The sequence below is a fragment of the Episyrphus balteatus genome, chromosome 3 (assembly GCF_945859705.1).
Source record: "Episyrphus balteatus chromosome 3, idEpiBalt1.1, whole genome shotgun sequence".
Taxonomy (NCBI): Eukaryota; Metazoa; Arthropoda; class Insecta; order Diptera; family Syrphidae; genus Episyrphus; species Episyrphus balteatus.
In genome coordinates, this window is record NC_079136.1 from 63,903,793 (window position 1) to 63,918,166 (window position 14,374).

At 32.3% G+C, this 14,374-nt stretch overlaps 1 protein-coding gene across 2 annotated transcripts; it reads left to right on the forward strand.

Annotated features, from left to right (window-relative positions):
- Window positions 1-3,193: 3,193 nt before the first annotated feature.
- On the forward strand, window positions 3,194-14,374 carry LOC129913860 (double-strand-break repair protein rad21 homolog). 2 transcript variants are annotated; one of them, XM_055992790.1, is made up of 7 exons: window positions 3,194-4,179; window positions 7,842-8,132; window positions 8,198-8,333; window positions 8,734-9,265; window positions 9,351-10,248; window positions 12,272-12,433; window positions 14,027-14,374. In XM_055992790.1, the coding sequence occupies exons 1-7, from the start codon at window positions 3,922-3,924 to the stop codon at window positions 14,150-14,152; spliced, it is 2,403 nt and encodes an 800-aa protein (XP_055848765.1). In that variant the 5' UTR covers window positions 3,194-3,921; the 3' UTR covers window positions 14,153-14,374. The 2 variants fall into 2 exon arrangements, with proteins under 2 accessions (XP_055848765.1, XP_055848766.1); XM_055992791.1 differs by having other exon boundaries at window positions 3,195-4,179; window positions 8,734-9,262.

Here is a 14,374-nt window from a genome sequence, read left to right on the forward strand (position 1 = left end):
AGGCTTTTCTCACAACTTTAAAACTGCACTTTTCTTATATAATACGAAGAACCATATGTCTCTGTCTAATGATAGGCTCCCTAGAATTTTATCTGAAGCAGTGATAAGAAAGAGCATCTTCTGGGCGAAAGAATGGTTAGACCTCTTTCACGAAACGTCTATAGATTTCACTTTCAACATAGATATAAATGAGTGGAATGGATTGCATAGTATTTTACTATGTAAGCTGAATGAGAAAAATTGGAGTGAGGCTACTACCAAAGCCAATTTATCCCAATTCCATGACGAGTACTGTAATTTGTTGTACACTGGAGTACCAAACTATTTCGATGATACAAACCCTCGGGATATGATCAGTCTCATCTTCAAGGCTCGCTGTGGACTTCTAAGTATCAATGGAAGGGCTTTCCAAAGAGACACCAATGGGATATGCACACTTTGTAACCTCGATGCATCTGAAAATACTTTTCATTTCATTGGAATATGCCCTATTTTCAAAGGATACAGAATTACAGACTTAAATTTCTTGGTAACTACGTGCTTTCACACTCTCAACTCCTAAACATACTATATGGAAATTGCTATGATAATCTTTATCTCTATTTAAAAACTCATTTTAAATGAATTTTCTTAAACAAACTAACTCTTAAAGCCTGGTACGCTGCTCGCGCTAAATTTTAGCTCCCATACAAATTATCGAAAATTTTTAGCCGAGATAAAATGGATCCCATACAAGTTATCGATAACTTGTATGGGAATTTTATCTCAGCTAAAATTTAGCGCGAGCAGCGTACCAGGCTTAAGCTTATATTTTTTTAATGTAACTTTTTTTACCTGACAGACAACTTAATGTTATTGTCTAAACTAATTTGTATATACCAGCTAAAGCCATGTTTTTGTTAATCACTTTTCATGAAAATAAAAATTATATCTATATCTATCTATCTATCACATCACATTTACAAGAGACAGAGCACATCATTGATCTGGTCATGGTGTCGTGCAAGGTCCACATATGTAAAAATAGCCACATCTATGCTTGAACCAAAGCTAATCCGTCAAAATCGGTGAATTAAATACCTGATCCAAGGCTGAACCACGTTTGTACAACTTGGCCCTTAAACAATTTTTTTTTCTTTAAAATTTCTAAAGCAGACGGAAAGAACGTTTTGCTTTCGAAATTAACAGGTATATTTATTAGATTTTTGTCTACTTAAACACTGCTTAACTTTTTTCAAATTGTGGGAAATATGCTTTATTTAATAAAAATTAATATGACACTATTCAAAGTTAAAGCAGTACGCTGCTGATGCGAAACGAAAAATTTTCAAGTCTCCAAAGTCGACAACGAAAATGCTGACAAAAAAATAGGTGTGTTTTTTATTACCAACGGTCTTAACTGGTTAAAAAAAACGCCTCGGGGCTTAGTGAGAAAAATTGGCAGCACTGCATATAAAACACAAAAAAAATATAAAGTTGTCATATTTTTCGCTTTTGGGGTTTCTTGTGTGTTTTTTCAAAAAAAAAAAGTTTAACTAATGGCGTTTTCGATTGGCAGTCCGGAAGCGTCCGGAATCATTCTGAAAAAATTTTATTCACACAAAACTGTCAGTTTTGTACGAATAAAACGCTTTCAGAATGATTCCGGACGCTTCCGGACTGCCAATCGAAAACGCCATAACTATTAAATAAATATTTAAAATAATAATTGTCACTCCAAACATCAGTTTTGATGTTTTTAAACAAATTCTAAACAATTTACGAAGAAGTTAATTTGGTAGCACAGATTTAAATCTGTTGAAAAAGTTATGCCCAGAGAATTCTCCGGGCTAAACAACTAAGCCCAAAACGCAGTCGGGGCTAAGGAATTTACATGTTAAATGCAACAACACTTTAGCCCCTTGGGCTTAGCTGTTAAGCCCGGAGAATTCTCTGGGCTTAACTTTTTCAACAGATTTGAATCTGTGCTACCAACTCAACTTGTTCGTAAATTGTTTAGAATTTGTTTAAAAACATCAAAACTGATGTTTGGAAGGACAATTAAGGCTTGGCCACACCGGAGGGTACGCGGTAGAGGTACAGGTAACGGTACGGGTATTTGTATGGAAAAAATTCCAAACTGACACATCAACGTTCGGGTGTATAATTTTTTTAATACAAATATCGTTGCCGCTACCCGTACCGCTACCGCGTACCCTCCGGTGTGGCCAAGCCTTTATTATTTTAAATATTTATTTAATAACAACTTTATATTTTTTTGTGTCAGCTGATTTCGGAACATTTAGTGTGCAGTGCTGCCAATTTTTCTCGCTAAGCCCCGAGGTGTTTTTTAAACCAGTTAAGCCCGGTGGTAATAAAAAACACACCTATTGAAGCATGAATGAAAACCATGATGTTTTTTTTAACAGGGTTGTTCCTCCACTGTTGCGTCTTCTTTTTTTCCATTTTTTATAATAATTGAATTCTTTGTTTTGTTCGGGTTAATTAATTTTCACAAATTATTTTACATCAAAAGAAACTAAATTACGGGGCATGAGTACCGACAAGCCGACAACCATAATAAACAGAATAAAAAAGACAAACTGTTTATCATGGGCGACGCGACGGTGAGCTGCCATCTGTCAAAAATAATTTTACTCTATTGTATTTTTATTTTGCAATAGGTCTAGGGTATAGCAAAAGTGCAAGACTGTTGTAAAATTTTAATCCGTATATTTTGTTGTTGTAGTGTTGTAAGATTTTACACTTTTGCACTTTTGCAATGATACAAGACCAGTTGCATCGGATCGTGAATACCCCTATTGGCTCAAAAAGTGAAAAAGTACAAAAGTGAAAATTTTCAAACGCATTTTTGTATAGTTTTTCGGGCTGGAAAATTAAAACAAATAATGCAGAAAAAACTTATTTTCTGGTCTAAAAAACAATTTGTATAGGTACTCTTTTTTACAAAACAATTGCGCTAGCCAGAAAAAAAATATTTTCACTTTTGTACTTTTTCAAAAAGTGGTGTAGGTATGTAGTTAAAAAATCCACAAAATAAAATCTTCATAGTAAAAAGAAATTCAATTTAAAAACATCCACCATGTAACCTCCACCTTAAATTAAATGTACGCCACCTATCGTCAAGCACATGCAATTCCGCTTGAAAAAGTGACGCCTCTTCATGTAGTGTACAAGTTTTTTTTTTCCTCCAAATTTTTTATATTCAGCACCGCCATTTTGAAAGTGTAGAAAATTTTTATTTCCAATCCAACTCGAAGAAGAAGTCTGTTGCAATTTTTTATCAAAATATTTTCCCCCAATAAATCATTATAATTCAAACAAAAAACAAGTTCAAATTCATCACCAAACAATTCTGCATGTATAAATTATTAATTTACAACCAAATACTCAAAGAAAGTGTATTAATCGTGCAAATATTAAAACGAAAATTCATCACTACTCCATTTGGGCGCCAATTATACTAGAAAAAAAAAAATTATAAAAAATTGTGTCCCAATTCAAGAGCATTAACCCTTTCTTCACAAACACAAAAAAAGTCAAAACTTGATGAACATTTTTATAAATCAAGGGTCTTCAATAAGACCCAAGCAATGCAGATAATCAGTGAGCTAAAAAATAAATTTAATTTTTTCTCATATAATTTATTTTTACAACAAAAAAACAACAAACATCACGACGACGACAATTCAATTAGAAAAAGCCAAGTCGTTGTCGCCTTCATCTTCCATCAGCCATCAAAAAAGAAGAGAAAATTTAAAAATATGTAATTTGTAAAAAAAAATATATATTTTGTTGAGAAAATAAGAGCAAAAAAAAACAATTTTTATTCGAGTTTGTTTTTATTTATTTTTAAAATATATAAATTTTAAATTATTTGTAAGAAAATTGTCGCAGTAAAGATAAGAAAAAGAAAGCACAATGTTTTATGCTCATATTGTGTTGGCTAAAAAAGGGCCGTTAGCCAGAATTTGGTTGGCGGCCCATTGGGACAAGAAACTCACGAAAGCTCATGTCTTCGAGACGAATATTGAACAGTCGGTGGATGGTATTATGCAGCCGAAAGTCAAGTTGGCGCTACGGACATCGGGTCATTTGCTGTTGGGTGTTGTGCGCATTTATTCGCGCAAAGCCAAGTACCTGCTGGCGGATTGCAATGAAGCGTTCGTCAAAATTAAGGTAATACTTTTTTATTTTTTCATTTAATATTTTAATTTTTTTAAGAAATGAGAATTTGTATGTAAATTTTAAAACCAAAACTTAAATATTAAATAAACCAAACCCCTTTTTTTAATTGTTTTTTTTGCATGACTAATAACAAGTTCTTTGCCATTCGTAAGTGTGGTTCACAACTCAAAGGAATTTCCATTTTTTAATATGTATAAAATGAATTTAAATTCCAATAGGTTACAAAAGAAACAAACAATAAAAAATATTTAAATCTAATTTGAATATTACGAGTAAAATTAAAGCCGACATTTATTTTATAAAGATTAAAGTTAGTCCAAATTCAATTTTCAATATTTCTTAAGTTTTTTCTTTCCATCTTAGGTAAACAATCTTCAAAAATTTTACCAAGGATTTAATAAGTCACGTTGATATACTCATTCTGAATCCAACTATATACGGGCTCCCTATAATGTCTCCCTATAATTTTTTTTCACTGGCTCTGAATTTCAATGAAATTCAATTTTATATTATTATTTAGAGAGCATTAGAAATGGTATCCTGAATAGGTTTACCTTTACATATCACAATAAATCATATACCCCATAGAAATAGTGATCTGCGTTTTTCCCACTTATGTCGTTATTTTCTGAGTTTTCACAACAGAAAGACATTGGCTTATATGCAAAAAGGATAAGCTCAAGTTCTATCTCACTTTTCAGTAGATTTTCTAGAGATCTATCTCAATTTTTATTGCATACGATCCAGCAACTCATCAGTCGTCACCCAGTGTTGTTGTTTGCAGGTTGCTTTTCAGCCTTTCGCGCTTAAGTGCCTTTTATATGAGCTGCGTCCTGCGTCTGCGAATAATTCTTTTGAACCTTTTTCTAAAGCAAATATCTACTTATTCCTATTATAAATTTTTTATTAAGTGAATAAGCCCTGATTTTTTAATCGTCAGTTAGACTATCAACAGAATAAATGTCAATATAAAAAAAAAACCTTTATTCCTAGGAATAAGCTCTAACTGAAGTTTATCTGACTATTGAAAAATTGAGCCTAAATGATCATATTTACATATTTAAATATAGAATAGTGCGTAAAACTAGTTAAAACTACAAAAGAAAACACATTTTAACATTGCTATGCGACAAACAACTCTGATCTGCAAAATGTCAAATGTAAATTCGCAGTCCACAAATTCAACCGCATACCACACAGATACGAACAAATAATTCGCTCGAATTTAACCCCACTTTTAATTAAGCTTAAATTTTTGTAGGTATTACAGGTCGCAGCTCTCTGCGACCACTCATATGAATGAAATGTCAAATGCAGCGACCATTACCAATTCGCAGACGCAAGTCGCATAACTGGTCACTTTCACTTGATTGGTTCTATCTATCAAGTCAAAATCTTTATGGTTCCAGTTTTAAGAATATTACATTTACCTGGTTTTTAAGGCCTGTCTATTTTTCGTTTTCATCATTGTAATATGCTAAAGACCAAATTTTTGATGTGAAAGCTCATGATTTTGTAATTGTTATTCGATCAAGGTTTCTAACTTCTGCTATCAAGCAACATCTTCATCTCAATTGCCATATACCTATGTACCTATTTTTTCTCATACGTTTTGTATATTGTCCAACACTGTTAATCGTATGTGAGTGCTAATCGAACAACTCGTGTAAAGAGTCTTATTTTGAGAAGACAAAATATTTTGATAACATATTTTGGTTTTAATTTTTTTCGATTTTCTGAGAAATGACAAAAAGTATTTTTATCCCGTTTTGAATCTTATATCTTACTTTTTTTAAGTCCAGATATAAACCCTGGTGCCTATTCATGTCAAGCTACACCAACCAATATCTAAGATCTATTGAATCTTGGGAAGTATTGTTTGTGGGCGGAATAATTCAGAAATACTAAAATTTTATCCGTGAGGTTTGATGGACGGACGTATATTAAAGTAGTCGTTGATGTAGCAGATGTACCTCGACGAGAGATACTGTAGAGGCTTTATAACTTTCTATGGGAAATTTCCACCGAATGTCAGTTATGAGCTGGTGACGAGGTAAACAAACGTTTTTTTGCAGTGAAAAATAGCTTTTTAGTTGTAATTAGCCTTCACCAGTGCAGATTGACCAATAAGAAACATGTGAAAAAGCCCCATTATCTGTACATTTTTATAATATGTACTTTTTATAAATATTTATAAGTGATTTTCGGGAACTTTCTCGCTTATTACATTCTTGCAAAAAGGTATGCTATAAGGCTTCAAACAAAGATCCTTTTTCAAAATGAGACATATTATGGTCTTAGCGATGTTGAATTCGAGAGAATGGAATATAGACTTGTGTTAGTTTTTGCATATATAAATACAAATACAAACAACATTCATACTTTTAACAGCTGATCACTGATAACAAAATTACTCAAATGCCCTCTGAATTGGACAAAAAAATTTTTCGAACAACAACAAAAAGCTATCCGGTATCTTTTTGTTAAGTTTATTAATGTACCCATTGCCTAGATTCTTTTCAATTAAGGCAGATGGTAGATCAAATTCTATCATTTAAATTATCGTAACATATAAAGCCTTTGTACGGTGTGAAAGTATTCTGGCTGAAACAAGAATACAATGAATTGACGTTACATTTAAAAATAGGGACAGATGGTAAATACTATGGTTAAATAAACAACAACTTATACACATGCACTCTTTCATCCCTTTAAATTATCCCATGTACGAAAGGTTCAAGTGATCTTTTCCAATTGGGATTATAGTTCCTAGGTACATAGATATTATTTCTTCTGGAATTTTCTATTTTTCTTAAGAACAATAACATCTACAACAGAGAAAGGAAATACTCTTTGAATTATTGTAAATTGGGAAAACATCTGAAGTTGATCCTATTGAATAACTCGAATTTATTTGCGTTAAATCTTGTACTTTGCTGCCTAAATGTCCCATAAAAAATAAAAAAAGAAACGTTGATATTGGATAATAAAGGTTGAAATACATGAAAACATTTTCTTGTTTCTTTATGTACCTATACCGTTTTATAATGTGCATTATCACTGTCATATCAATGAACTTACCTTCTCTTGGGAAAATAAAAGGGTTGTTTGAAATGAGCTAAGTTGTTATAAGTTTCCCCTTATCATTTAAGGGTTTGCGAAGAATTTTGGGAAACTTATTCTTGTTTTCCTATTTATTTTGCAATACATGAAGACATGAATACAAAAAACAGTGAATTCCTTAACGCAATATTTGGAGATATAGACGCTCCATGTCCTGGTATTCCAATTATTCAGAAAGTTTGTGTGATCGATTCCAATGTCTGGATTATGGTTGCAATATCCCCCAGAACTCTTCATAAAACCAGGAGTTTATTGTATGAAATTTTGCATTACGAACGGATTTCGTGATTGTTTTTTCGGGAATTGTAGCAAATTTCCCATACAAATGGAATTCGGGAAAATGCCGAATATTGTATTTCAATCTGAAATTTATTCAAATCAACTAAATACGTATTAGTTTGACCAAAAATCATAAAAAATGCCAAGATATCAGAAAAAACAAAGATGTGTACAAATTCTCATTTCACGTAAATAAACATAGTAAACCCTTTTTTTTGCTTCTTTCATAACTAAAAACTTTGATAATTTAGATGGCATTCCGCCCTGGTATGGTGGATTTGCCTGAAGGACATCGCGAGGCAGCTGTTAATGCAATTACCTTGCCCGAAGTGTTTCATGATTTCGATACAGCTCTGCCAGAACTTAATGACATTGATATTGAGGCCCAATTCTCGATCAACCAATCGCGAGCCGATGAGATTACCATGCGAGAAGATTACGGTAGCATGTCAATGTCTATGCATGATGATGGCTTTGGTGATATGGGTTTTGATGCTGATACTCCGGATCTTGTGCGTGATGGAATGGATCCAAATATCGATGTAAGTATTCAATCATATATGACAAAAGAGTAAAAGGAAGTTACTGGTTCCTTTCTTTTTAATAGGAGCACTTATTTGCTGAAGAACTTGGAAAAGACATTGACCAAACTAAAGAAACAATGCCTGGATCTTCGCGTGATATCGTTGACGACATTAATGACCCAAATTTGGATGGCGATGGTTTTGGCGATGAATTTGGACGTGAGTCATTTATTTGTAATATAAAAAATTATATTTTATGGTTTTTAAAAAACAAAAAAAAAGTAAAAATAGTTAAATTAAAAAAAATAGTTAAATTAAAAAAAAATAGTTAAATTAAAAAAAAAAGTTAAATTAAAAAAAAAATTAAATTAAAAAAAAAAAATAGTTAAATTAAAAAAAAAAAAAATAGTTAAATTAAAAAACAATGGTTAAATTAAAAAAAAAAATAGTTAAATTAAAAAAAAAATATTTAAATTAAAAAAAAAAATAGTTAAATTAAAAAAAAATAGTTAAATTAAAAAAAAAATAGTTTCATTAAAAAAAATAGTTAAATTAAAAAAAAAATAATAATAAAATGAAAAGAAACTCAAAAGTACAACCAAAAAACCCATTTTTACAGAACCCGCCGTTGGACTTTTCGAAGGTGATCTATTTGGAGAGCCAGCGCTACCCGCACCAGCCGAAGCCAGTGTCAATTTACCCGCCAACGAAGATAACTCTGATGATGATATGGATCATTTCGACACGGGGGCACCATCGCCGATGCCAAGTTCAGTTGGATCGCGACCGCCATCAGTGTTGGGACAAGACAATGTGAGGGCGCCATCAACGACCACACAACATCTACAACCGACATCGCCTCATCATGAGCATCAAGATGATAATGAACATCTACCCGAACCCGATCATGAATCTGAGCACCCAGAAGAGAATGGCGTTGAGCAATCAACCCTTCTGCACAACGAAGAAGAAAGTTTTGCTTTGGCACCGGTCGATGCATCAGCATATCGCGGTGTAACCAAAGCAAAAAGGAAACGAAAACTCATTGTTGATGAAGTTAAGAATATATCTGGGGAAGAGATGAAAGCTCAATTGGCGAATACATCGGACATTGTCACAACATTAGATTTGGCGCCCCCGACGAAGAGGTGGTGAATCATCTGTGAATTATTTATGGAATGAAGTTAACCTTGCTAATGTGCATCCTGTTTCTTTCTCCCCACTTTTTTTTTTTAGGTTAATGTACTGGAAGGAAACGGGTGGCGTTGAGAAGTTGTTTTCCCTGCCTTCACGTGATATTCCTGCCAGAGGTTTGTTTGCCAACTACCAGCGACACATTGTTTCACGAGTTGGAGTGTTGGAGGACTTCTCGGTTCTTGGACCAGCCGATTTGTTGGCATTAGATCAAATTCAACAGGAACATGATTCACCAACGACGGCGGCGAGTAAACGTGGACGTAAACGTAAAGGGGCCATACAAGCAGAAGTTGTTGCAGCGCCTCCCACACTTATGCCTCCACCTCCACCTGCGCCTGTTCCTGCTGCTGATGAGACATTGGCTCAAAGTAGTTTCGGTGAACCAGATTTGGTGCGAGATGCTGAACTTAATCCACGAGTGTCGGCAGTCTCGTTGGAATTCAACCAAAACGATTCGCTGATGCCTCCTCCGCCAACACCAGGTTTCGATTCACTGCGAAGTCCCAGTCATATGTTCCCAATGCCAGAGCTGAGTGGATTGGATCCAATGACGCCGTTGGGTGGTGTCCCAATGACGCCTGGCAATCTGCCACATGGCATTGTTGATATTCATGATGATTTCCATCATAGTGGTTTGACGCCTGCCGATTTACATCACGGAGGTATGACGCCGCATCATTCGAGTATGGAGAATATTGATGCTCTACCCAACCTGCCAGCCGACCAAGTTTCGTCAATATTGAACGATGCTGGTAACATGCCCGATAACATGCCAGATAATATGCCAGATAATATAACTGACAATATAGCTGACAACATGCATGACAATTTAGATTTGGGTGATTTGACGCTGGTGCCCGGAGCGAATAATAAGTCGGCGGATATTGCATCAGATTGGAATACAGATTTTGAATTTCCACAAGCTGTTGGTGCACATGTAAGTATTATTTTTTTTTTCATACATTGAATTTTCTCAATTTCATAACATTTGAAAAGTTTATGGGTTTTGTTCACTTCGGCTGTTGAATTTCTTTTAAAAAGGATAATGCATACCTCCAAAATTTATCATGCGAAAAACAGCTGTTCAAAGATCCTAAAATAAACCGTTGAGATGCTCCATTAATTTCCTGCTCACATTTTTTTTGATAGTAAAGTAAACTGCAGAAGGAATATATTGTCAAATTTAATTCTTTCCAGGATAAGGTTTTTTGACGCAAGTGCGATCAATAGTACCATGATGAATTGCAACTCATAGTTCGAATTGTAGGCCGTAGAAGTTATGTGCCAAGAGCGTCTCTTACATTAAAATCCACCCATACATAACTTAGTTTCGGTTTCAAAATATTTTTAGACAATTCTTTGGTTAGGTCTATTTAGCAGAGCTGTAAAGTACTTAAGTATTTCGGTACTTAAGTACATACTTTCAAGTACCAGTACTCGGTACTGGTACTGGTACTTAAGTCCTTGGTACTGGTACTTGAAAAATACTTCAAGTACCGGTACTTAAGTACCGACTAGGTACTTACATAAGTACCGAAGTACTTAAAACAGCATTTTCAAGTACCAGTACCTGAAGAACTTAACCAGAAATTGTGAAAGCTTTTTCGTATTTCTTATACTAATATGCTTGAGTGTACTAAATTTTATGAACTTTTGTCAATAAATGGCCTTGAAAATGATTTTTGACGACAAAAAGCACCAAAGAAATCTTGATCAATTTTTTCAATCTTCAGCGAGTTCTTGACTTTCACTGATTGTGTTAGCTTCATTTTTACTTCCTATTTGATAAAAATGATAATTTAGCAATTGGTTTATAAAAAGAACAAGACAAAGTATCGTAAATATAGGATTTTTGCCTCTTTTTTAATAAATTTCAAAACGCATGCGCGACCGGAAGTCCCTAACCAATTTTTTGTCTAATTAATATTTAGCTCAGAGAAGAGTTTTCTAAAGCTATTATATTAAAAAAATTAGATGTTGGAGTGGTAAATTTTGTTTGTAAAAATACCATTTTTAAATTTTTTTTTCAAACCGGAAGATATGAACCGATTTTGATTATTATTTGATTACGATTTGAAATTCGAAAAAAAAGTTTTTCGGCCCAAACAATTTTTATTAGCAGCGGACACCCTTCCACCGAAGCTTTCATTCTGAATAGAGCTGAATAATTTCCAGGAGGTCCGTTATAGAGACCAGGAAAATGAATCCGAAATATTTTCCAATCGATAAATTAACGGTATTTCAATCGATTTCAAACAAAAGTGTCACACTGATCATTTGGGAAATCACTGAAAGAACATGTTTTACATAAAAACATTTGACGTGTTTTTATTTTTATACATTTTTCCAAGTAAATGCTTTATTTTCCAAGTCATTCCTATTTACGTTTACTTACTTTGCTTTTAAAAAAGTATTTTCAGCTCTTTATCATTTTAATTTTCTAAAGCTGTTAGCATCTAGTAGTCTTAAGAAAAATTACTTAAGTTTCTCAATGCGACGCTTCAGAATCCTAAACTGACTAACCACCGATTTTCTGACGGCTTCCCACATCTTTTTCACTGTATTGTTACTAACGTTATAATTTCACCGGCTTATCTTTTCCCCAATATTCTCCATGTCCTTGAACATCACTTTAGAATTTGTAAGACCGAAAGTGTTCTATTTCTGAATTGCTAATGATCGCAATAGATTAGCGAAATTCGTCCACAACTTAAGAGTCCGTTGATACTTTAAAGTTTAAATAAACCGAAGGGCCTTACTCGTAATACAAATAAAAATAATAGACCCGTTTCATACCAAGTCTAAGAGTAGATTTATTTTCAAATGCTATATTATTTTACTATAAAAAAATAGATCAATCAACAAAAAAAAAAACACATCAAAATAAATTCAGTTTTTTTTTTTGCTAGCTTCAATTACAAATTTAACTAAATTTAAATATACGTCTATTATAATTTTAGCAACCTGGTGATGAGCAAATGGAAAATGAAACCGACGAACAGTTCGAGGAGCGTGTGTTGAACAAGAGAGCAGCACAAATGTTCGTCCAAGTACGCAGTCGTTTACAAAAGAATGATACTCTAATGTTATCCGATATGACACATAGAAACTCAAGAAAACAGGTAAATATTTTTGTTTTCTTCCTCTTGTTTAAGTTTATTGTAGTGGAGTAATTAAAGCTCAAAAATTGGCAATATTAGGGAACCCGGCCGAACAGCTTAGATTTTGATGATCTTTTTTTTCAAACGTCGGTAATTAAAAATACTTTAAAGTCTATAGATTAAAAATTGCCGGTGTTGCCGTTTTGATTTTTTTAATTTAATTGAAGATTTTTGTGAACAAAAACAAATTTTTTTCAAAAATTTTTCTTAAATTTCATAAATTAATTGATGCCAAAATATTGTCTAGGAAGTTCAAGGAAAAAAAATATATGGGAGTGAGGGACAATCTTCCATAGTTCAAGCGATAGATGCAATTTTCTTATTAATTGACTTCAAACACAAAAAAAAATATTTGGACACAACGGCAACACCTACAATATTCAAATATACATTTTTTAAAAGCTAGAAGCTTAGTCATATATGTAAAATTAAAATTAAGTTAATTGAATGAACTGCTTTTGAAAGAATGTTAATTGAACTCAGATTTTTGAAAAAAAAAATTATCGTTTTTTAAACTTGGTCGTAATATAAAATGCATTTATTTTCAAATTTTTTTGGCCGCATTTATTATGATTTCAAATAATAAAAGGAAATGTCAATATGTATTACGGTTTATGAAAAAAATTAAAAAGTATTTCATTTTCGAAGAACTTTTTTAATAAAAGTTTTGAAAAAAAATGTAACTTATTTTTTTTTTAAAGTTCAACATCTAAACATAAAATTATTTTTTATTCATTTAATAACCCTTACTGTTGAAAGTTAAATAGCAAAAATTTAAAGTTCCTATTTACCACAGTCTTTGAGAAAATTAATTATTTCAATGCAAAAATTCAGTTTTAATAAAAAAAAACCCATTGAAATTGAAGTAATTTTTCATTTTTTTTTTTCAAAAGTGTGATATATTTTACCTTTTTTGCTTCGAAATTCAACTGATAATATTTATGGCCAAAAATTTTTTAAATAAATTCATATTTTATTAGAAAAAGTTTGGAAAAAAGTCATTTTACATTTTTCTAATAACATTTTTTTTTTTAATTCTGAGTTTGAGGACCATTTTTTCAAAAAGTCTTGATTAAATTTAGTGGATTTAAATTTAAGAGATAAGAATGAGCTACTGGCTTTTTAAAAATGTATTTTAAAATATTGTAGGTGTTGCCGTTGTTTTCAAAATATTTTTTTTGTGTTTGAGGTCAGAATGTTAGAAAATTGCATTTATCGCTTAAACGATGGAAGATTGTCCCTTACTGCCTTTTATATATTTTCCTTAAATTACTAGAGAATCTTTTGCTATCATTTGTTTTATGAAATTTAAGCAAAAAAAATGGTTTTGTTAAAAAAAAAATTAATTTTAATTTTAAAAAACAATACGGCAACACCGGCAATTTTTAATCTATAGACTTTAAAGTATTTTTAATTACCTACGTTTGAAAAAAAAATTGTCAAAATCAGAGCTGTTCGGCCGGGTTCCCTAAAAATTTGCTTTAGTTACTCTACTATTGTATTTATTCAATAAAATATTAAATAAATAAATAATTTCTTCCTCCCTCAATTAAGGCTGCACAAAAGTTCTACTCCCTCCTGGTACTTAAGAAATTCCGTGCTTTAAGCATCACTCAATCGGAACCATATGCCGATATCTTAGTTGAAAAGGGACCCATGTTTGATAATCCAAAACTGTAAAAAAAAGCAAAACAGACACAACCATTTTTTTGTTTAATTTTTTTTAGTAAAGTAAGATTAGAATTTTAAGGTTTTAGAAAGTAGGAAAACACTTTAACTGTAAGTTGTTACCTATGATTAAAAAAAAATAACAAAAACAAAACTAACGTCACTCGAATGACACAGTGAAATTACCTGCATGATGAGATTGTACCAGTAAAAAAAAAGAAAAACAAAAAAAAA